The sequence below is a fragment of the Amia ocellicauda genome, chromosome 10 (assembly GCF_036373705.1).
Source record: "Amia ocellicauda isolate fAmiCal2 chromosome 10, fAmiCal2.hap1, whole genome shotgun sequence".
NCBI lineage: Eukaryota > Metazoa > Chordata > Actinopteri > Amiiformes > Amiidae > Amia > Amia ocellicauda.
The window spans coordinates 34,125,658-34,149,879 of NC_089859.1; the positions used below are offsets into that span (position 1 = coordinate 34,125,658).

Genomic DNA, 24,222 nt, shown 5'->3' on the forward strand with positions numbered 1-24,222 from the left:
TTATTTTTAAACACAGACAACATTTCATTAATTAAAACATACATTTAGAATAAACAGATAAATTGTGTCCTTGAACCTGTATCATTATTTGTAAACCTGTACAATCCAGTTCACTTCTGCAGTGATTGCACTCACATTATTCCACCTGATGTCATGTGCAGCCAGACAGCACATGCTGACTGGAAGCAACAGTGTTGTGGTGTCAGCTGGATGTTGCCCTTATGGCTCTTATACTCTCCCATTCCAGCTACAGGTCTTGTTGTTGCATGGAAAGCTCAGGTTGCTCCAGCTGACTCTGTCCTATCCATTTATACTGGACTACATTTTGCAGTCATCAAAGTCTGCATTCACCTTTTGGAAACACCTACTGTGTTTGCACTGATAAGCTTTGATGATGCGCCGCATGTTTTTGAGGGTGGTGAAGTTGTACATTATGCAACATACCTGACTGAATTACTAAATGACACAACAAGTGTTGATTCCCTATAGCCTGAACTCCGGACCTTCTAACAAATACCAATTCTGGAATCAGTGTAACGCAACGTAGGGACACAGTGATACAGCAACGTGAGTCATACAGTGCTGCCCCAAGATCAAAGATGTATTTTAATAAACATCTGTTTTGCTTCACAAGAATATGTGCTGGGAGACATTTTGTGGTAACAGATGGCTTTGCAGTCAACATCCGAAGTTTATCCCAAAGGTGACCAGTAAGGAAATGAGATGTTTTGACATGGCTAATACTTTAAGCAAATTTAAGCAATAAAAGCAAGTGCATTGTCATGTTGGAAGGTATGAAGACGTTGATGAAATCTAGAAAAAATATCCACAATCCCTTAACACACCCTAAAGAAAAGAGCTGTCACCATCCAACACCATCACACTTGTCTATCTGTCTAAGACGGGTAAATCTGGTTTAAAGAAGATGGTCTCTAGTACTGCCTGTCAATTAGTGGTGCTCATGTAGTCCGGTAACACTGGTGGCAGTGTAATCTTCTCACAGCATCACATTATAGATATTCTTTCATGTACATATCTACCCACACAAGCACACACACATACTGCATGAATTTATTTCTTACAACGAGAAAACTGTTAAAAATGCACTGTTCTGTAGCCTTTTTTAATGTTTCATTATTCTGTCACAAAGAATGATAGCAGCAATATTTCAAACAATGACAGGTTTAGTCTAGAAGATAAATTATTCACACAAGCCCAATGCAAGCCTCAGGCACAATTTGTGAACACATGGAAGTCTCATCCTCTCTGGCACTCACTCAGTTGTATTTCAGAAAAGTTTAATGATCTCTAACTGTTAAATATTACAACCAAAAGAGGATTACATTCAAACATTGAATTGCTAAATTGCAGCTACATTGCACTAAGTCATATTTTAATTAGCTGTAGGCATTTCCTAACTTTGTATGTTTTTATAGACTTTCAATTATTAATTGTTTTTGCAATAAAAGGTTTGTGAACAGTACTTTTGAAACCTTAAAACAATATACATTTAAAACAAATTTGTCTTCACACTTCACAAAAAACAACAAACATTTCCATCCTATAAAATATTGCCAGCTGCTTTTTTAATTGTTATTATTATATTCCTCTTAATTAAGTAAGAGTGTATTCTGTTATGTTTACTAAAATATTGCTTGTCTTTTTATTTCACTATAAATAATTAATAAGCATAGTCCAGAAAGAAAGTTTTACTTCTGTCGCAATTACCCTTGCTTGTTGCTGCTATATTTATTATTTTTTCTAATTAAATAAGTTTCTCAACTCATAAATTCATATAATTAAAATGTTGCTTTAGTTCAGTATATCTCTTTAAAAAACGTTTCTTATGTTTACAATGTGATAATATGGGTCCAACTTCGGAGTGATCATTATTATTTATGTGGAAATAGAATGATCTGGTTTGTTTTTGAGTGTTCAGTTACTTTATGTTTACTGTTCATTAGTTTTAAATAATCAGACTGTATCTGCCTTTATGTGTATACTAGCTGTGTTCACTGTGGCATTCAGTGTCTCCTCTTCTGTTCTCCACTGACTGTGTCTTCTGTAGTTAGCAGTGCTTTGAAGAAAAAAACAAAACTTGCTATTATCTTCACCTCTGAGCATTCTTGTTAGAGCATATATGTTTTATAGGAATACAGTTATGATAATAAAAGTAATATTAGATTGCTGACAATGCGTAACAATCTGTATTCTATCAAGAAAATACCTAACACATAGTTCATAGTTCTCAAAGGTGTTTTTGTTAATTCACAGGGCCTTAACATGAAATAATGTAAGCATTTAAAGGATTGAATTCTGTACCTAGGTAATTAATTGACCGTTTTCTTTGATTTAAGTCCACATGTATGAATTATTTGTTGTTTAATCATTCTTAGTAAACATTCAGCAGCAAATGCAGATGTTTATCGGGTAAATTCAGAGCATCTTTTTTCTGCGTATATGGTAGACAGCAATGGCAAAGTACACATATTCTCTTTAAAGGCGTTGAGTAATGGGTGTCCATCAGGAACATATTATCTGGTGACCTATTACTGAGAATCTGTACTGGGCGCAATGCATGCTGATCATTTCTGGATGCATTTTACTAAGGCTGCTGTTTTTATCTTATTTATCAGCATTTCACCCTTCAGGCAGGAAATTTCTCCTTACTACAGCAGAATCTGCTCATATAAATTGTAAGAAGATAGAGTGAATAACATCTCAGGAAATTAGGTAGTAAAGCAGCAGCAATTGGGAATCTCAACTAAGTTTTTCTTTATGTGCAGCTTTGTTGATGGGTAAAATGCATGTATAGATGTCATACCCTACTCAGACTTGCACTATGTCTACTTCTGAATGGGACAAGTGTGCAAAGACTTAGAATACAAATACTATTCATAATATTATAAATTATACAAATAATATGATAAATCTATGATTTTATGAAAAAAATCCAAAATAATCTATCCATCTTCCCTCTTTAATAATACATATTATTAATCATAAATAAATAGAAATAAATATATACTACATTTTGTATCTATATTCTATATATTATTAAACAGTATATATCTATTTTAGGCTAGATAACAAAGTTTATATAATAATATAATATGTTTATATTACATTGTATTAATCTGTTTTTGTTCCAGTTCAATTTGGTTTGAATTAGTATAGCTTTTTGTTGTTATTGTTATAGCACCACCGATAATGTGCAAAATAGGTCATAAGTTAATGTCTTTTTAAATATCCTCAAATTATATTTTTGTATGGAATCAAAAGTGGCACTTAAACTTTTGTGAAGAAAAACATCCTTCTACATGTCAGGACATTTTCCGTCACGTTAAGATGTGTCAGGTTTTTTTTTTTTTTTTTTTTTTTTCTGATTTCAGTAAAGTGAACATATTAGCAAGATCACGTCAAAGGTTCCTGTATTCATAATAAGCTAAGGTTTATGGTTGGTTTGTTAGTATATGGTTCTTTATTCTTTCAGAATAAAATGAAATATGTAGTTCAATGGATGTGGTAATATGTTGTAAAATTATTTCTGTCTCTGTTTATAATTTAATTTACAGATCACCCTTTCAAAACAATCAGTCATGCCGGCTTCACTGCAATTAAGTTCTATGAAGAGGAAAGGCTGTGTCATTGCACACACACATATATTCTTGCTTGTAATATAGGACGATGCATAATTACAGCTATAAACAAGATGATCCCAGAACAGACAGTCAGTTACCCTTAATTTTCTGTTTCAACATTCTCGTAATGGCTTTGTTTACTCATTTTCCTTATTTCTTTGGGATATAATCAGTGATAAATGTTGATGCTAATCTGATTTGTTTAACAAATAATTAGTGGTTCCTATTATTTGAGCAACTCAGTCATTACAGTCTTAGATTAATATCCCTGCTAAATCATTTTACCATCTACAGCTCTTGTCTGCTCAAGGCCAGTGTCAAGTGTCATGCTTTTAAACTGCTCTGTCCTCAAGGCTACATTCCAAAATCATGGCCTTAACTTCCTACATCGTTTTGAAAGCTGACATCCCTCCACCCTCCCCCACCCCCCTCCCAACTTCCCCTCCCTAATGCACAATTCCCTGAGCAGGTTTTTTTTTCTCTCTTCTTGTTTTAGTATTTTTTCTTCAGGAGAATCTTTCCATGATTGTCAAAACATAGATAATTGACCTCTTGAAGTGATAGGCATGTTGCTGTTAAGATGGTTATGAAATACATATGAAATTATAATTTCAAGTACATGGATAACATAGATTTTCTTTCTGTGTGAATTAGACTAATAAAAGGTGATTAAAGGGGTGACCATTCAGAAAGGGAAATTTAATTTCCTTGGATTCCTTTCAGGCTTAAAAAGCAATTATCTTTTTTTTTTTTTTTTTTTTTGCATTAACCAGGCCTTTATTGTTAAATCATACAAATGTTTTTTAACCTTTAACTCTCACATACATAATACAACAAACCCAAAACACAATTGCACAATAAACACGAATGAGAGCATTTATGTTGCTGTATGTTGGTATTCTGAATGGAAGACTGATTGCATATTTATGACTTGTTATTTCTCCAGAGTCTCCATTAGTATGTCCTAGTCAGGGCTTAAGTTGAACCCATCACTCAAGAGATAAATTATAGAATTTTACAGTTAAATGTTTCATTTTCAAGTTAAGGTCACAGGTTTATTTTGTAATGATGAAGAGTGTGCTCAATGTACACAAGCATGTTCTGTGCTCCTCACTATCTTTCTGTAAGTATCCTGATACTTATTTTAGGTCTCATCTCCCATAACATACTGACCCTAGTCTGAATAGAGTGAGCAAAACTGACTTAATGGCGCTGTTTACATGGAATTGTCACAATTTGCCTCATGATGCTTTGGCCATGTTTTACATTAAAAGCATTGCTGTGGAGTTCTGATTAAGGAACCAATTGAACAAATATTTAAATCGGTCTACTTATTTAGGAAACAATGTCTGTGTTGATGTATTGCTAAAAAGTCAGAACAGCAGAGGCAGTATGGCCGGATTGCAATTTTAGTGTGTGTTGGTTAACACTGTATTAATTTTACATTGAACCTTTATATTTTCTTGTGTGTTGATTTGTGTTTAATTTGTAATTAAATATAACCAAATCAATTTGCGATTGGCCGTTTGACACGCTCCCACCCATGCGTTTACTTTACTCGAGGAATGTCATGAATGTGGAGTTGATTTTCAAGTGCATGTAAACCTGGCCAATATGGTGCATACAAAGCTGATTAAAGAATTAGGATTTGAGGTATCTGTTCATCACCTTGAGTTATTACAAACTATACAGTGCCTGTAGGAAGTATTCACCACCCTTGGACTTTTTCATATTTTACCATTTAAATAAAAAAGTCAGATTAACTAAATGTGAAATAATCCATGGAGCGGTGATATATCCTATAGGCACTGTGTCTCTGTGCTAATTGTTTCTGTTTTACCCAAGTACAGATGAATGAATCCCTGCCTGGTCAATTTGCTTAACGGACCCCCTTAGGAACAAGAGTGCTTTACTTTCTTTGGTTTCCTGATTAAACGTTTTTGTTCCCACCTTGTGGCTATAAAGTTAACATCTTTCTTTAATGATGAGATGGATCCAGCACTTCACACTGAAATATTAAACACTCTTGATTGATATCAGACTTCAGAAAACACTGCCATATGCAGATGCAACATGTGCAAAAAGGTGATGATGGCCCCACTGAAAACTGACATCGCCATTTTTCTATTTCTTACTACTAGTTATAGATGGAAAAAAATAAACACAATAAGGAACCAAATGGAATAATTACATGCATGTTATTATTATCCCTAGTTTATTTTTTTCCATGTGTGTCTTCATTGTATTTATCCATATTTTCCATTTTCTTTCTGTATATGCTTGTGTATGTTGTGTAGAACTGTTAATAATTATTCTGTAGTGCAACCTGTCTTAGTCACAAAGGATGATTTAATTGAATTGCCATGAAAATAGAAAAAAGATAGGAAGCCTTGAAGGGAGACAGAGAGAGAGAGAGATTTTATGCTTTCTTAAAATAGTTAAGTACATCTAAAGGGAGGAAACAAAATAAAGAATAAAGACAGCTTTTTAAATAGTGCTTCACACCACAGTGCAAAGTAGAGCAGTGTAACAGAGACCAGAATGTAATGAGGAGTAAAGAAAGTCTCAAACAAATCATTAATAAAAGCTATTTATTCTGAAAAATAAGACATCCTTGGTGTGCTTTGCTCCAAAAAACAAATTTACTTTGTCAGGTGAACTGTTCATTTATGACATTGTAGGCTCAGGAGGTGAACGTAATGGCCTAGCTTGTGAATGTGTCCAGGTGGAACTCTACAATATTAAATGACCCCATCGCTGAGGGTTATACAATCAACTGAGAATAAAGTGTCTGAGTTTAGCACTCCAGGCTGTACAGAGAAGACCACCAGAGCACTAACAGATGCATCAAGGACTATTTCCCCATATTTGGTATTTATATGTGACCTTCTGTGGTAATTAGGTTCATTAGGTTTTGAGAGAATGTAGACATTCATGCACCTTTGCTCCCTGCTTTCAAGCTGTGGAAGAATAGTGATCCATATTTATACATCTATATTAACCTAAAAAATAAGACTGAAAGGAGTGTTATTTTTAAATCTTACCTCCAGCTCTAGTTTATTTATCTATTTGTGTTTTAGGCTGTGGCTGTTTGGTTTGCTTTTTGTGTCATCTGTTTAAAACATGCTGTTTAGTTTAATTTCAGTAGTGCTTGTTGTCATTAAAAAAGGACTTGCGTTTTTAATAGGACAATTCGATTTTTCATGTGTCCATACCCACATCATCTTTCCTCACTGGGACACGGAAAGCGAGAGAATCTCCACTGCACACACCATTTAAATTGAAACCTAGATCAAATGGCTTTAGCATTTGACAAAACAGTATTTGACAAAGGACAGACCTTCATGTAAGGCACTTATTTTCCATTATTGCATTTTGCTCTCCTTTAACATTTTCAGCCCATTATCTAACTCCAATTGAAGACCATCCATGCATGCAAGCAGCACAGCCAAAACACACCAGCTGGTCATGCTTATGTGCTTCTGTAGTGGTATCAGGTCAGATGAAATGTAGTGATTTCCATGGAAACAGTTCAGATAATGCTGCAAAGAGGACAGCGGTACACATTGCAATTCTAAAGTACCGTGAGGTTAGATAAAATATGTCACGGAAAAGTCAGTGCACCAAATGAAAAAAATAAGTTGATGCTAACGTGATATGCAATCTGGAATGTATCGGTTATGCTGCGTAAAGGATTATACTGTTGATTTTTCTTTAGTCCTTTGAAAACCATTGGTGTCTTTTGAAACCGATATAAATATATGATCAGATAAGCACTCTAATTGCCTTTGGCTAGTTCTCTTTTCTTTGAAATGTTGTAGAAGGTTTGCAGGAGCAGTGCATCCCACACATTTGAAAATACATAAGATGGAACATATAGTTCAGTTTCTATGGGTCGGAAATGTCAATTCAGAAAGCCTCTTTTGGAGATAGGGGTAGAAGAAATGCCACTCCCTGTATTGTGAAATGGACCATATTTGGTGTGTAACCATAGTATAGAATTTACTTCACATTAAAGCAGTCCAAGTAATAAAGTAATCCAAGTATATGTACAGGGATACTGAGATTTGTGCTGAAATCACTGACAAGGGAAGGATTTTTAAAAGCCTTTTTCTATCTGTCAAAAAATGTAATTAAGTGGTTGACACATATGTCAATATATTAAGAAATAACACAATGGTCATAGACATATGGAATTCTCTGCATACTCCTGGGATGGCAAATGCAGAGACTGTATATTGTATCTCAGAAGCAGTCTCTGCAGGCTGTCTAGCTTACATTCATTGCTTACACAGCGCAGTGATTTCATAATCATTTCCCAGCACAGTAAGCTTCTCATCTGACTTTCCTCAGTGCGGACCAGTTGCTGGAAATATTTGAATTTTAAAATTCCTTGCTAGATTTTTTTTTTTTAATCTAATGGACATATAACTCAGAAACCAACATTAAAGGGGGGGGAAGGTAGATGGTTATTTTAAGAAATATATTTCTTCAAGAAAATTCCTTATCACAAAAATCCCAGAATTAATCACAGATTTAATTTCCTTAAAACCTAGTAAGCATCTGTCAAGATAAGTTAAGTGTAACACACTCAAAAAGGGACAATCTTGCCTGGGTGAGGTCTGCTTGTTAAATGAATGCTTGAAATACTGCTGAGGCAGGCATGTTGTTCAGTGTGAACAAACTAGAAAAGCTGTCACTAGAGCTACAGACCTTTGCGTTTGACGTACAGTACCCTCCAGCAAGTATTGATAAAATCATTGCACCAACCTTTCCCAGCAAGAATCAGAAATACTTTAGCAGGACAAGTTAAAGTAAGTTCTTGGTTAACTACATTTAAGCATATTGGGTAGAAACAACATATGTAGAGGACTTATGTTTTATGACATTTATATATTCACGTCAGCTACTGCTTCATATAGCTATCTCTTTTAGACAACATTGAAATCAAAATCTGCGCCCATACTTTTTCCAAAGCCTAATTATAAGTCCTACTAATTATATCAGCCTAATTATAGATATAATTGTATATAGTTTAGTGGCTGAGAAAGAAGCACATTGTTTCTAGATTTTTTTAAGGGTTCCACTGTTCACTATGAATCTTTCTCATGACCAACATTTAAACTGCACCAGAGCACAGCAGTTTCAGCTGAAATGAAAACAAAGATAATTTCTGCTTTCCTGTCAGTCACTCTCTGCTGTCATATCAGTGTGCTTCTGAGTGGAACAAAGCAGACTGAGTTCACTTTACAAATCCCACAATGGACTGAGGGACCCCTCACCCCATTACTTTATTAAGCCATTATTAGAGTCTTTTTTTTTGTCAGTTACTGATGCCAAGTCACCAAGAATGTGTGTAATAATTTAAAGTACTGCACTATCTGTGATATAAATGGTTGGTATTCTGCAAAGTCAAACCACCGATGCTCTGACTAGCATAGTTCAAAGTATGGCTTATGGAAAAGAAAAAAAAATAATATCCAAGCCTCCCATTCATTAACAATACCCACGCATAGCTGAAAACAACACAGCATTTATGTATCAATATGTATGGTAATGGTTCACAGTGTTTGGCAGTTGTTCTCATAATTGTTCTTATAATTACTTTCTTGCATGAGAGTAGCACAAATGCTTGTGTTATTTACGTGATACATTTGTATCTTTAATGAAATCTTCCTGTTAAACGACCAAAAAAATCTAACAAATAAAATTCATATATAGATATATACATACATAAATGATGTATACACAACATCTCGATATTGAGCTGAGTACTGTCTATTTTTTCAAAGCATCTAGTAGCAAATAATGGACATCATCTTTTTTACATGTGTGGTGAAACATCCCTTGATGCATGTTTCTAAATGCTTAGGTTTTCAAGAATGATGTTCTACCAATGGCTAAAGCAATATTGTTGTTTTAACAAAACATGAACTGTATCAGGCTACATTGTGACTTGAAGAAATGGTATTCTCTGATAAATGTTCTAATCAGTGAAGTCACAAGCCCAGTTCCATTGCCCATAAGCTGAAAGTGTCATGTGTTTGACTGCATTGGATTGATTGCTTTTTAAGACATCCATACAGTAATATCAGCCAAAAGTTAACCTGGTTTGAAATCTATACTCAGTACACCACAATTCAGGTTTTCAGAAAGTGATACCATTTATAAAACAGGCACACTGGGGTAAATCCATTGAGCCCAGAATCACCTAAATTAATATACTTATACAAAGCAAAGACAGGTTTTTCGATTAAGGGTTTATTTTAAAATTACTTTAAATGCAACATCGTAAAGTTAACGTCTGAACAAATGTTAAGTGGAAGATAGAGGGAAGGTCTTTTTTTGCATTTACTGTACTTTTCAGGTGTCTGTGATCAGTCTTATTAATTCAGCTGTTGCTTAAGTCATTTTCTTTTACATAATTTTTAATAAAAGAAAAATACAACTTTCAACTTCTAGATATAATACATTGCTTTTTCTTGAAAATACATTTAGGCACTTGCATGTTTTCTTTTATTGTAATCATTAGAATGTGAGAGGAACTGACTCAAGGGAATAAATCAAAGTAATGGGGATTAAAATTCATTTTCCAAGTGGCACTGCACAAGCAAGGGAAGGCATCAATAATATCCTTGTTGATGCATAGCTAAAATTCGATGTATATATTTTCAGATAGGTATCACAATGAAATCCAAGAAAGTGCATCCTGCTGTGAGAATATTTCAGATTGTTCAACCACTTTGTAACATTGAATTGCATTTACAAACATTAACTTATTAACTTAAGAGAAATACTTAACAAAGCCTGCATGCCTGGCTCTCACAAATCAGAATGATTATACCAAATAAAATAAAAATATCACCTAATCTATGTAAAGCAGGCCAAACAAAAAATACATTCTTGAGATTTTCTCACCTTAAGGCATGCAAACAATACAAGAACAATTATGCAGAATGCCGGCCAAAAGCCTTCTTAAGTGTTCTTTCCAAGGCTGTAAAAAGTAACTATATCACATTCTATATCTCTATCAGCTTAGTATTTAAGTTAACACACACACACACACACACACACACACACACACACACACATACACACACACACACACACGCCTATTTACTTTAACTACACAGCTTTTACATTCTTCATTTCTGAATTATCAATAGATCACTACATATAATTTTCTGATTTCTACTAGATGTACATGGTAGAGATGTCCAGACTCTCCTGAATATTCGCTTACAGCTTTACATATACATTAGCCTTTCAGTTTGAGTATGGAATTTGTATTATATTTTTCCATGTAATTAAAGATAATAAGAGATTAACTATTATTAAGTGATTGATTGTCTAAATCAAATTTAATGATTGTTCTGAACAAATACATCCGTGTAATGTATTACTGGCTTGGGGATAAAGAATAAGTAACCAATCTGTTTCTAATGGCAGGAGTACTGGAAGACAAGTCACCCTTTTTCAGTAATAGTGAACATGTTTAATGAGGGTTATGCTTATTTTTAGAGCTTTATTGATAGCATATACACATGACAGTGAAATAAAATATTATTTATTAAATATAGCTTTAGAGTATGTATTTCTGCAGGAATACTGCTGTTCAGACTTGAGCAAGCATGTTGTCTATCTGTTTTAGTAAATACTTTCAAACTAAATAGAATGTATACAAATGTAAACATACATTCAGTAATTATTTAAAATATTATTGCACTCAGACTACAGAATTTTACAGTGACTGTTGATTGCAGTTAAAAAAATATATATATATATATATATATATATATATATATATATATATATATATACACACTGATCAGCCATAACGTTATGACCACCTGCCTAATATTGTGTAGGTCCCACTTTTCCCACCAAAACAGCCCTGGCCCTTCAAGGCATGGACTCCACTAGACCTCTGAAGGTGTGCTGTGGTATCTGGCACCAAAACGTTAGCAGCAGATCCTTTAAGTCCTGTAAGTTGCGAGGTGGGGCCTCCATGGATCAGACTTGTTTGTCCAGCACATCCCACAGATGCTCGATTGGATTGAGATTTGGGGCATTTGGAGGCCAAGTCAACACCTTGAACTCGTGATTCATCAGACCAGGCCACCTTCTTCCATTGCTCCGTGGTCCAGTTCTGATGCTCACATGCCCATTGTAGGCGCTTTCGGCATTGGACAGGGGTCAGCATGGGCACCCTGACTGGTCTGCGGCTACGCAGCCCCATACACAACAAACTGTGATGCACTGTGTGTTCTGACACCTTTCTATCAGAACCAGCATTAACTTTTTGTAGCTCGTCTGTTGGATCGGACCACACGGGCCAGCCTTCGCTCCCCACGTGCATCAATGAGCCTTGGCCGCCCATGACCCTGTCACCGGTTCACTGCTTTTCCTTCCATGGACCACTTTTGATAGGTACTGACCACTGCAGACCGGGAACACCCCATAAGAGCTGCAGTTTTGGAGATGCTCTGACCCAGTCGTCTAGCCATCATAATTTGTCCCTTGTCAAAGTCGCTCAGATCCTTACGCTTGCCCAATTTTCCTGTGTCTAACACATCAACTTTGAGGACAAAATGTTCACTTGCTGCCTGATATATCCCACCCACTTGACAGGTGCCATGATAACGAGATTTTCAGTGTTATTCACTTCACCTGTCAGTGGTCATAATGTTATGGCTGATCGGTGTATATATATATATATATATATATATATATATATATATATATATATATATATATATATATATATTAGTCATGAAGCAACAGCAGTTCAGTTATCAATCTGTGTTGACAACTGGAATGAACCATAGAAATTTCAGCCTAGCCATGTGTCTGAATTTTCATAATTGCTTTCATGATTTCCTTTTGGTACAGTACATGTACATGGTACATGTAAAGAGTAGCTCAATTATAAATACATCTTTGCTACAGTGTTAACAATAAATATGTGTCAGTTTACTAGAAATGAACTGTAATCTTAAAGCAATCTATTTTATGAGAATGTAATGTTTTATGAAATTTGAACATTGTGAAAAGTAGTAGTTACAGTGATGCTTTATAATAATTATTGAAACAACAATAGAACATCTGACTGAAGTGTTTGTTAGCATGTGAAAGCATTTGCTGTGCATATTGCAAAGCCAAGTATACTTGGCTTAAAGCCTTCTTCACTAGGTTCAAAAGTATACTGATTAACAGGATAGTTTTCAGAATAACTCCATTCTATATTTTATTAACATCTATCCTCAGAATTTCTGCTGACATAATACATTTTAATAGAGGTCTTGAGTGGTCACTGAGTCATTTATAAGAATCACTTTTGCTCACATTTGTTTACACACCATTGCAACCTTTTGCATCCATATCTGGGTCTAAAAAGTAAGAACGTTTATAGTTTTAAGCCTCACGAAGCATAGAATAAATGTAAAGATGTATTGAGCCACAAAATCAGTGTATACACTGTTTGGACTGTAACAAGGTGTGCAGCATTCTGAATTCATAGTGGAGAAAAGGTTTATTGCCAATGCACTGCCAGAAAGTGGCATGTGTGTTTTCAGAAACTGTCAAAACTGAGAAACATTGAGATAGCTGCATTGGAAAAATCTGTGTATTTCCAAGGGCTCCCTTGAATGTATTTATTCATAGGTGTTTTGATCTGTAGATCAATTATTTTAATTTGTAAACCACCCCACTCAGTTTCCAATTTGACAGAGAATGAATCATCTGAACATTTGTCATTTGCTTTTTGAAATTTAATCATTTTAGCAGGATACTTGGGACATTGGTGCTATGTTACTCTTTTAACAGAGAGTCTTATAATGGAAAATCAGTGATATGTTTGATTTTAAAGTGGTCTTTTATACAGTTAAAGGGTATTTGTAAATGGTTTTCATGTGTTAGGTGTCGGTGACAACTTTTGAGTCACAGAAGACGTGATAAGATTGTGCATAATGGATAACAATATAGTAAGTGGAAGTTGTAACTAAAAGAAACAATGGAACATGGCAACCTATTATAATGACTGACAAAGCACCATCCACTGGATAAAATAAGCATTTGGTAGTACTTGTCCAAAAGAGCAAATTGTAGAGTAATCATTTGTTAATTGTTCTGAAGTATGTGCCTTCCAAGGCTTTCAGCACAGGCATATTTTTATATTTTTAGAAAGTAATTGAGACTTACCAGTACCAATGTAGTGCTATATAGTAAGAGTTGGTTTTGCCCAATTAAATATCCCTTGTAAGACGTTTGACCAGAGCTTGATTCATTAGACACAAACACAAGTTGAAAAGATTAAAACTTTTTATTATAAAACAATGGTACACTGACTAATCTAAATTACTAAAATAATAGATCAAATAATACATTGGATACATTGAATGACAAAAAGGGCAAAAGTTAGTTTCAATAATGATTATAACAGTGACAATATCATATTAAGAGGAAGGTTACTCTTGATATTCAATATTGTTAGTCCAAAACTAACTCCATATGATAGTATTGGTCCGTTATATCATATATTTTTTTTCAATTTATGATTGGGCACAACTGCGTTAAATATAGAATAGATATCAATCTGCTATATTATTACCTAATATTGAATTTGGTCTCAAAAACCTAATGGCAGAATGGTAAAAATCTCTTTCAATATGCACACATATATCTGTCTATATATGCTATATCTACTCCTAAATGTATAACAAATATTTAAATGTTTAATAGAACTAGATTATGCAAAATTATATTAAGTAATGTGCTAGTGTGTTTCAGCAACACTTAATCATTTAAATTGCAACCTTTCTTGAGTTCATAAATAACAAATATTGAATGTTCAGATACTAACAATTTCTTAATAGGCTGGCCACCCTAGTCAGGAGCTTAATATGAATGCAGGGAGGGACTCAAGGAATATGTCCTCACAACGAGGAACAATGGTCCTGTGATGCCAGGGTACTGCGGTCTTTCAAATGTAAATTCAAAAGATAATTGCAGTTCAGTCACTAAAGCAACGGCTCTTCCTTGAGATGTACACAGTCTCTGGGAGAAAATCCAGTGACAGTTCTCTTGGCAAGATGAGTGTTCTGCTGGTGTAACGAAGACAAACAGTCTTCAGCGCAGAGTGAGTAGCTACTTGATTGAATTAATGAAAATCGACAGTCAAAAATATTCAAACTAGGCACTATCTGGGGATGGGTTGTACTAATGGGATCTAATCTTGATCTTGATCTCAATTGTGTTGTACTAAACGGATCAGGGCTCAATCTGAACTCAGATCTGAGCTCAAAAATCTAATCAAAAGTTGGTCCGACTTTTTAAAATGCAGGAACTCTGTATACTTCGTCAAACACACAGACCACAGGTATTTAAAGACAGGCAAAAGCCATTAGAGGTTTTTTGGGAGGAAGACATATGAAACCAGTATAGATTAACAGCATGAAGCATATTTAACCTCAGAGACATAATTGATCCTGTTTTAGGACCTACATCGAAACACAGTCATACCTTACCAAAATGTTTGAAGCTGCATTGAGATATTTTGCAAACAGCAGGTTTCAGCATGATTGTGTTGGATCCTGTTGCAGCCTGACATTAACATGCATTGAGAAACGTAGTGAACAACTAACCGGCCAGCTGATCAGGCGAGAATGCTAGTTTGAGGAATGCGTTATACACACAGTTCGACGAAACACCGACTTGGGATATGTATTGAAGGGAGCCGAGTACTTTTCTGTGCCTCAGGTTTCTGTTTATCCAAAGAGCCTAAGGAGCTCACGGAGCAATACATAAAGTTTAGGTGCCACATTTTAAGGAAAAATAATATGAGGACTAATTAGCTTACTTCCAGCTGTGGGTTGTGGTCTGGACCATCATGGTATGTTCCTCATTGATGGATCCCACATAGGAGAGATAAGGTAGTAAGATTTATGACCTCACGTTTTTCTTTAATGGTGAGATGCCGTGGGGGCGATTGATACTTTCCACAATGGAATTGTAGAGTTCAATTGTGTGAGAAAGTGTCAAACTAGTGCAGATGTCTGTATCTCCCCTAAACTGTGGACATTAGAGACAACACAGCACATCTGACCAGATTTCAAAGGGTCAGAGATCTGGAGATGGAGAAGAGTTAAATAATCAATTCTTATTCTTTAAACCAACACCAACATCAAAGTAGACATTCATGCTCGCCTTGTTCATATTACCCATGAGCTGAATCTGAAACTATATCCAGTGACAATATTTCTTGATGGTTTAAGGCAGCTTGGTAGTTTCATCATTTTTTTAAAAGTTAATTAAGTAACATATATATATATATATATATATATATATATATATATACACTCACCTAAAGGATTATTAGGAACACCTGTTCAATTTCTCATTAATGCAATTATCTAACCAACCAATCACATGGCAGTTGCTTCAATGCATTTAGGGGTGTGGTCCTGGTCAAGAAATCTCCTGAACTCCAAACTGAATGTCTGAATATGAAAGAAAGGTGATTTAAGCAATTTTGAGCGTGGCATGGTTGTTGGTGCCAGACGGGCCGGTCTGAGTATTTCACAATCTTCTCAGTTACTGGGATTTTCACGCACAACCAATTCTAGGGTTTACAAAGAATGGTGTGAAAAGGGAAAAACATCCAGTATGCGGCAGTCCTGTGGGCGAAAATGCCTTGTTGATGCTAGAGGTCAGAGGAGAATGGGCCGACTGATTCAAGCTGATAGAAGAGCAACTTTGACTGAAATAACCACTCGTTACAACCGAGGTATGCAGCAAAGCATTTGTGAAGCCACAACACGTACAACCTTGAGGCGGATGGGCTACAACAGCAGAAGACCCCACCGGGTACCACTCATCTCCACTACAAATAGGAAAAAGAGGCTACAATTTGCACAAGCTCACCAAAATTGGACAGTTGAAGACTGGAAAAATGTTGCCTGGTCTGATGAGTCTCGATTTCTGTTGAGACATTCAGATGGTAGAGTCAGAATTTGGCGTAAACAGAATGAGAACATGGATCCATCATGCCTTGTTACCACTGTGCAGGCTGCTGGTGGTGGTGTAATGGTGTGGGGGATGTTTTCTTGGCACACTTTAGGCCCCTTAGTGCCAATTGGGCATCGTTTAAATGCCACGGCCTACCTGAGCATTGTTTCTGACCATGTCCATCCCTTTATGACCACCATGTACCCATCCTCTGATGGCTACTTCCAGCAGGATAATGCACCATGTCACAAAGGTCGAATCATTTCAAATTGGTTTCTTGAACATGACAATGAGTTCACTGTACTAAACTGGCCCCCACAGTCACCAGATCTCAACCCAATAGAGCATCTTTGGGATGTGGTGGAACGGGAGCTTCGTGCCCTGGATGTGCATCCCACAAATCTCCATCAACTGCAAGATGCTATCCTATCAATATGGGCCAACATTTCTAAAGAATGCTTTCAGCACCTTGTTGAATCAATGCCACGTAGAATTAAGGCAGTTCTGAAGGCGAAAGGGGGTCAAACACAGTATTAGTATGGTGTTCCTAATAATCCTTTAGGTGAGTGTATATATATATATATATATATATATATATATATATATATACACTCACCTAAAGAATTATTAGGAACACCTGTTCAATTTCTCATTAATGCAATTATCTAACCAACCAATCACATGGCAGTTGCTTCAATGCATTTAGGGGTGTGGTCCTGGTCAAGACAATCTCCTGAACTCCAAACTGAATGTCTGAATGGGAAAGAAAGGTGATTTAAGCAATTTTGAGCGTGGCATGGTTGTTGGTGCCAGACTGAGTATGCCGGTCTGAGTATTTCACAATCTGCTCAGTTACTGGGATTTTCACGCACAACCATTTCTGGGCGAAAATGCCTTGTTGATGCTAGAGGTCAGAGGAGAATGGGCCGACTGATTCAAGCTGATAGAAGAGCAACTTTGACTGAAATAACCACTCGTTACAACCGAGGTATGCAGCAAAGCATTTGTGAAGCCACAACACGTACAACCTTAAGGCGGATGGGCTACAACAGCAGAAGACCCCACTGGGTACCACTCATCTCCACTACAAATAGGAAAAAGAGGCTACAATTTGCACAAGCTCACCAAAATTGGACAGTTGAAGACTGGAAAAATGTTGCCTGGTCTGATGAGTCTCGATTTCTGTTGAGACATTCAGATGGTAGAGTCAGAATTTGGCGTAAACAGAATGAGAACATGGATCCATCATGCCTTGTTACCACTGTGCAGGCTGCTGGTGGTGGTGTAATGGTGTGGGGGATGTTTTCTTGGCACACTTTAGGCCCCTTAGTGCCAATTGGGCATCGTTTAAATGCCACGGCCTACCTGAGCATTGTTTCTGACCATGTCCATCCCATTATGACCACCATGTACCCATCCTCTGATGGCTACTTCCAGCAGGATAATGCACCATGTCACAAAGGTCGAATCATTTCAAATTGGTTTCTTGAACATGACAATGAGTTCACTGTACTAAACTGGCCCCCACAGTCACCAGATCTCAACCCAATAGAGCATCTTTGGGATGTGGTGGAATGGGAGCTTCGTGCCCTGGATGTGCATCCCACAAATCTCCATCAACTGCAAGATGCTATCCTATCAATATGGGCCAACATTTCTAAAGAATGCTTTCAGCACCTTGTTGAATCAATGCCACGTAGAATGAAGGCAGTTCTGAAGGCGAAAGGGGGTCAAACACAGTATTAGTATGGTGTTCCTAATAATCCTTTAGGTGAGTGTATATATGTACTTAATATTTGGTATTTTGTGCTTCTACATATTTAGGGTTTGCAGAACAACTTATTGCTGGGGCATATAACCTCAGACATTTGTCACTGACAAATTTACCCACAGTGAACAACTTCTCAGGTTTAGCCATTGTTAATAACATTGAAACTGCTCCCACATTTGTTTTTTTCAGTTTTCAGCCAAACCTTTCTTCAGACATTTCCCTGATACTTATCACACTGGTCTCTATACTAGCATTTTAGTAGTACATTCTTTTAAAATGATCTCTCCTGCTATGGGGTTACATGAAGTATATTCCAAATATAAGCCTATGTTAATTTTCTTGGAATTAACAAGGTTATTGATACTTTTATATTTTTTATTGAATTATATTTATATTTTATCATATGTAAGGGTGGCACAGTAGCACAGTGGTGCAGTGGTTAGCGCTGCTGCCTCACAGCTCCAGGGGTTTCGAGTCTCAGCTCGGGGGGCCTGTCTGTGTAGAGTTGCATGTTCTCCCCGTGTCCGTGTGGGTTTTCTCTGGGTACTCCGGTTTCCTCCCACCATCCAAAGACATGCAGATTAGGTTAATTAGCCACACTAAATTGCCCAGTAGGTGTGTGTGTTGCCCAGCAATGGCCTGGTGTCCCATCCTGGGTGTATTCCTGCATTGTGCCCTATGCCTGCCGGGATTGGATCTGGCTTCCCCGCACGAATAAGTGGTTTTAAAAATGGATGGATTATTGTATGAAAATAGTATTTCTTATGATTATTAGAATGCAAATTGATTATTTGAAGCATTACAACTGTTTGATCAGAATGGGGTTTATAGGCACTGAAAGAATAAAAACAACAACAAATCAAAAATCATACTACAATAACAATACATTTATGCACATGTAGGAAGGTATTAGAATATAATTAAAACCAATACAAACATGCACTTAAAATATAAATAAAAGCAGTGCATATGCATAAAGTACTCAGTTTACAAAGGTATCTAATTAAAAGATTTAAATAAACATCCAGCCTTATTAACTCTGGGAATTTCTTGCTAGACATTGCAATATGCTGATATAATGAAGAATAATGATGTACTTGTTTAATGTTGTTAGCACAACTGAAACAATCTAAATATGTATTATGTAATGTAACACATAAACACATTAACACGTAACACATTATTGTTTTTCAAGTTCTACAGGGACTGATAAAGCAAAGTAAAAGAAACAACATAACACAAATCAATGAAATCTGATATTCTAAAACAAGTTCCTAAAATGAGTCTAAATCTAAATCAGAATATAACACATTGGAAGAATTAGACAGACAATAAGTGAAGTTATGTGCTTTGTCCTCAAAACATAGTACATATCATGTTATGCATCAGAGATGGGGTAAAAAGAAAATATGTTCCAGGCTTTTGATCCTTTTTAACTTAGGATTCGGCTGGAGAAGGTTTTAACAATTGTTTCTCTTTTTCTCAACAGTTCTGTTTGGGCAGTTTGTACTTTTCCAGACATCTCTTAATGATGTCGTTGATGTGTTCGATGGACCCACTCAGCAGTCCTCCCTGCTGTCCTCCCTCTCAGGATCTCACTCAGGTATCTGGTATTCTTCAATATTTTGGTTTCTAAACTTTTTTTGCTGCTGTTGTTTTTTGTTTTTTTTTCATTATAACAATGGAACAAAGTCTGACTTCCTCACAATATTTTAAGCTGCACACAAAATGTATTTGCATGTATATAAATTATGCAAGCTATTGCTTATAAAAAGATGGTATCAACTTTGCATCTGTTAAACTTTGTTAAACTGTACACATTGATGTCTGTAGCATGCCATCTTCCTTTATTTTAACACAATATTCAGGCCAGGGGCCCTGATTCCAGCTAACATACAGCATTGTTACATTTCAGAATGTCGCTGTAAGGCTTGTGGTTTGATTGTGGCATACATTATTTTGTTGTGACACTGTTGGTGATGCATTAATGTTATAGAAACACAACATTTTAGTTGCTTATGAGTTTTATTAATTGTTACTACTAGAGTACGTTTTGTAAACATTAGTTTAATGTTTTTGTAAATGAATTAGTTTATTGAATTATAATATTTTTCAACATGTCTGTAATATATTTGCAATAAGTTGTTATACATTCAGTCAGTACTGTTTTCCACATTACTTAAGAACAATTAATTGTGTCTTAATACATAAGTGTAGTGGATTGATATTGTTCCAACATCATTTCACAGTATCTCATCCATTAATGGTAATGTCAATGAAGGAATGGTGTGGAAATGTTGAGCTTGTGTTTCAACAACATCATACTTTTGATGTTATGCCATTGTATACAATGTTGTATTGATGCATGTCTAAGTAGAATTCATATGATCCAAACATGATTTCACATTATCTGAAAGCTGATACAGTGTAGTTGTTTCTTTTAGCTGTGATGCAGCTTCTAAGGCAAGTAATTGTGACCTTTGAGACTAACTACTCACATCCACAACCTGCACTCAGTATTTTAGGCCAGGTCCCTTAGCTTGGTAAAGTGGTGTTGTGAAGTATCATATGCAAAATATTGTGGCAGGGCTCTTGCAGATTTTTCTTATTAGTACTGACTTACCCAGGAATGATAAGTAGATAAGTAGTATAGAGTCCATACTCAGGGGAGGTGAAGCCTGGTGCTGGAGTACTTATGTCTTGTTATATGTTTCATCCCCAACATAACTAGTAACATGATTACTGAACACTTAATTTAACTATTTCCTTAATTAGTAATTTTATTTGTATTATTATTACTTTCTGCACTTAGTCATTGGGGACAAGCATGTTGTTCATTCTGCCTTCAAGTTGTTTAATAAAGTGTTGCTTTTCAAATACTGAGGTACAGGAATAGATTGGGATTCAACTCTACCAAACATAACTGTAATTGCTTAAGTTTTAGATACTTTGTTTTGAGTACTTTGCATCCTTAATCTGAAACCTTACATTTAGGTACACACATAAACATATGCACACACACACACACACACACACACACACACACACACATACACACACACACACACACACACACACACACACACATATTTTATAATCAAGGGAATATTTCAGTTTAAGAGTTCAATACACCTTACCAATCAGAAGTTTTTGGTAGATTGAAATCCATAAGGTACACATACTGCAAGATGCACTGTTCCTTGTAAGTTTTTATTGTTTTACTCATCTAACTGTAACATTGTAATGTATTCCTGCTTTTCTAGTTTCTAGAAACAACGCTCTTACTCAAAAACCTTTCTTTTCCACTAACTAAAGTTATCTTGTGGCCTTAATCAATTACTCTCATACAAGGAACTCACCATCAGGTTTAGAGATTGATCATCATAAGAGCAATATCTGTCCTGTAGACACTGCTGGTGTCAGATTCACTGCACGTGATCTGCTGGTCCAATTAATTAGCCTTTCTGTACGAATCATTTACTGCCATGTAATTTAATGGTTTGTTAAACTGGAATGCACTATTGTTATTTCGATATGTTCTCATACCACTTTGTGTAAATTGGTATTTTTAAAATGTAACTACATGATATATATATATATATATATATATATATATATAAAGGCAGTGTATTGAAGGGTTATGCTAAAACTAGTAGTCATATAATTGTATTATATTCTCTTGTCACTTCACTATAAGGTGGGAATATAGGCCATTGAAGAGAATAGAAAAAGATGAGACCGCACTGGCCATCAATAAAACAGAGAGCGCTTCCAAAGACTTTTCTTGATTATTCTATTATTCTATTATGCTGAGAATGAATACTAGAGTGTCTTATTTGATTTCATCATGAAAGGCTGGAAGCAATGCTAAATAAGGAGCAAGTATGATCAAAAGTATTTAAGTAGATACCCCTCAGCCATTGGACATTGAAATACAAATAGGTGAAATAAGAGGGTGTTTGTTCCACATTAAATAAAGAATCTGAGAAAAATATGAGAGCTATTTCTCAACATAATGATTGAGAAAACAACACAAATGTGCACAATTCTCACATGGTGGAGAAGTTCCATCAAAATACAATGTGAACAACAAGTGCTGCAACGATTCTTTACTCCTGGTGGTGGTGTTGGATGTGGCTCTGTGTCAAACATTGGGTCAGCAATCCAACATCTGTATGTTTTAACTGTTTTTTTTTTTAAGATATTCTAGTTCAGTTTATATATGCTTAAAATCGCATAGTATTAGAATAAAAATCCAGCTAATACATCTGGGTGTCCAGATAACTGCAGTGCAGTATCACTATGATATAAGCAGGGGCAGCCCACCGTAGTTGTCTGTGTACACATGGTTGTGTTATATGCTGCACAGATTTGTCAATTCCAATGCATGTGTGACAAACACCATCACAGTGTTCACACAGGGGAATGCCACTGCCCCCCGCTAAGTGATCTGTGAGGCCTTCAGCACTGACACCATGAGAAAGCTTACTCTTACTCTTTTTCTTTCTCAACCCTTACTCTTCATGTCTGAATTGTCAAGATCTTTTTGCTGATGCCGCTCTTACAACTGTGCTTGAGAGCAGTTCAGCATCTTACCAGCACCATTACATTTTGGACGTTACCCACAAAATATATTTGTTACTGTCCTCATTTAGATTTAAAGTTCAGTCTAATTGACATATAAAGCATTTCTTATTGAGAGATCGACTGGAACACCTGAACACCAGAATAAATGCCTTGCTATGTAACCTCTCGTATACATCTCGAATACATCTATTCTTGATATATAATTGTAGGAAATGCTGCGTTCTCATTACAAGAGTGGGTTCCCATGTGCATACCTTTACTCTTAAAAGCCTGAAACTGACAAGTTAATGGACAGTATTAATAATTAAAATCACCAAGAAATATGACTGGGAATTTAGCCAAGACAATTAAAAATATATTCATATTTGTACTGTACAATCAGTGGATGCTATTTTAATACCAAACTATTTTAAGAAAGGAGCAAATTGTATCCTCTACGAGTATTTTACTATTTTGGAAGGTTTAAGAAACAAAAAGGAAAACATCTGATTCATGTCCGTGTGCTGATAGATGCCATGTCAGAATAACTTGCTGAATTTTTTCCTCCCTTAAATTACATGCCAAGTTTGCCTGAAGATAATTTGATTAGGTTTCTTATACACTAAGCATCTGAATAGTTCAGGTTTTGCCCGGTTTTCTTTTCATTTATGCAAATCCTTTAGGACCATGTGTAATAAAGTCTCTGCCAATGGCCTTCAGTCACTATGGTCCTTCTGGGAGTAAACTGTTAGCTTTCAGAGATTCTTTTTTTGCTTGAGATTATAGCACATAAGGGTACTTCTTTTTAACCCTAGCACCAGCAGGCAGCAGGCACAGTTACAATTGCAACCTAGTGTGTTTAAAATAAATATATCTCAGAAACCTTTGAAGTTGCATAGTTATAACGATGTATTAAATAAGAGTAAATGTAAAACTAACTTACAGAACATTAATTTGATGTTTTTGTTTATTTTTCAATTTTATTTCAGGAGAGTCACTTCCTTTAAGTTCAGGCAATCAGATCACAATTAAGTTTACAACAGTTGGTCCTGAAACAGCTAAAGGATTTCATTTTGTATATCAAGGTAAGCTTCAACTACATATAAGAATATCTGATTTGGATTGCGTGTCAAGGCGCCCAGCATCATAAGAAACATTATAATAGTTTTTAAGGTGGAAAATATATTCTTTGCAGTGTGTGCAATAGTCATGTGATCCATGACTGCATATACACAACAC

At 35.7% G+C, this 24,222-nt stretch overlaps 1 protein-coding gene across 1 annotated transcript in view; it reads left to right on the top strand.

Moving 5' to 3' along the window:
* Positions 1-24,222, top strand: part of csmd3b (CUB and Sushi multiple domains 3b) — a 286,431-nt gene that overhangs the window by 151,573 nt on the left and 110,636 nt on the right. The window contains exons 28-29 of the mRNA XM_066714578.1: positions 19,907-20,020; positions 23,973-24,068. Coding sequence (XP_066570675.1) covers positions 19,907-20,020; positions 23,973-24,068 — 210 coding nt within the window. The remainder of the gene's footprint in view (positions 1-19,906; positions 20,021-23,972; positions 24,069-24,222) is intronic.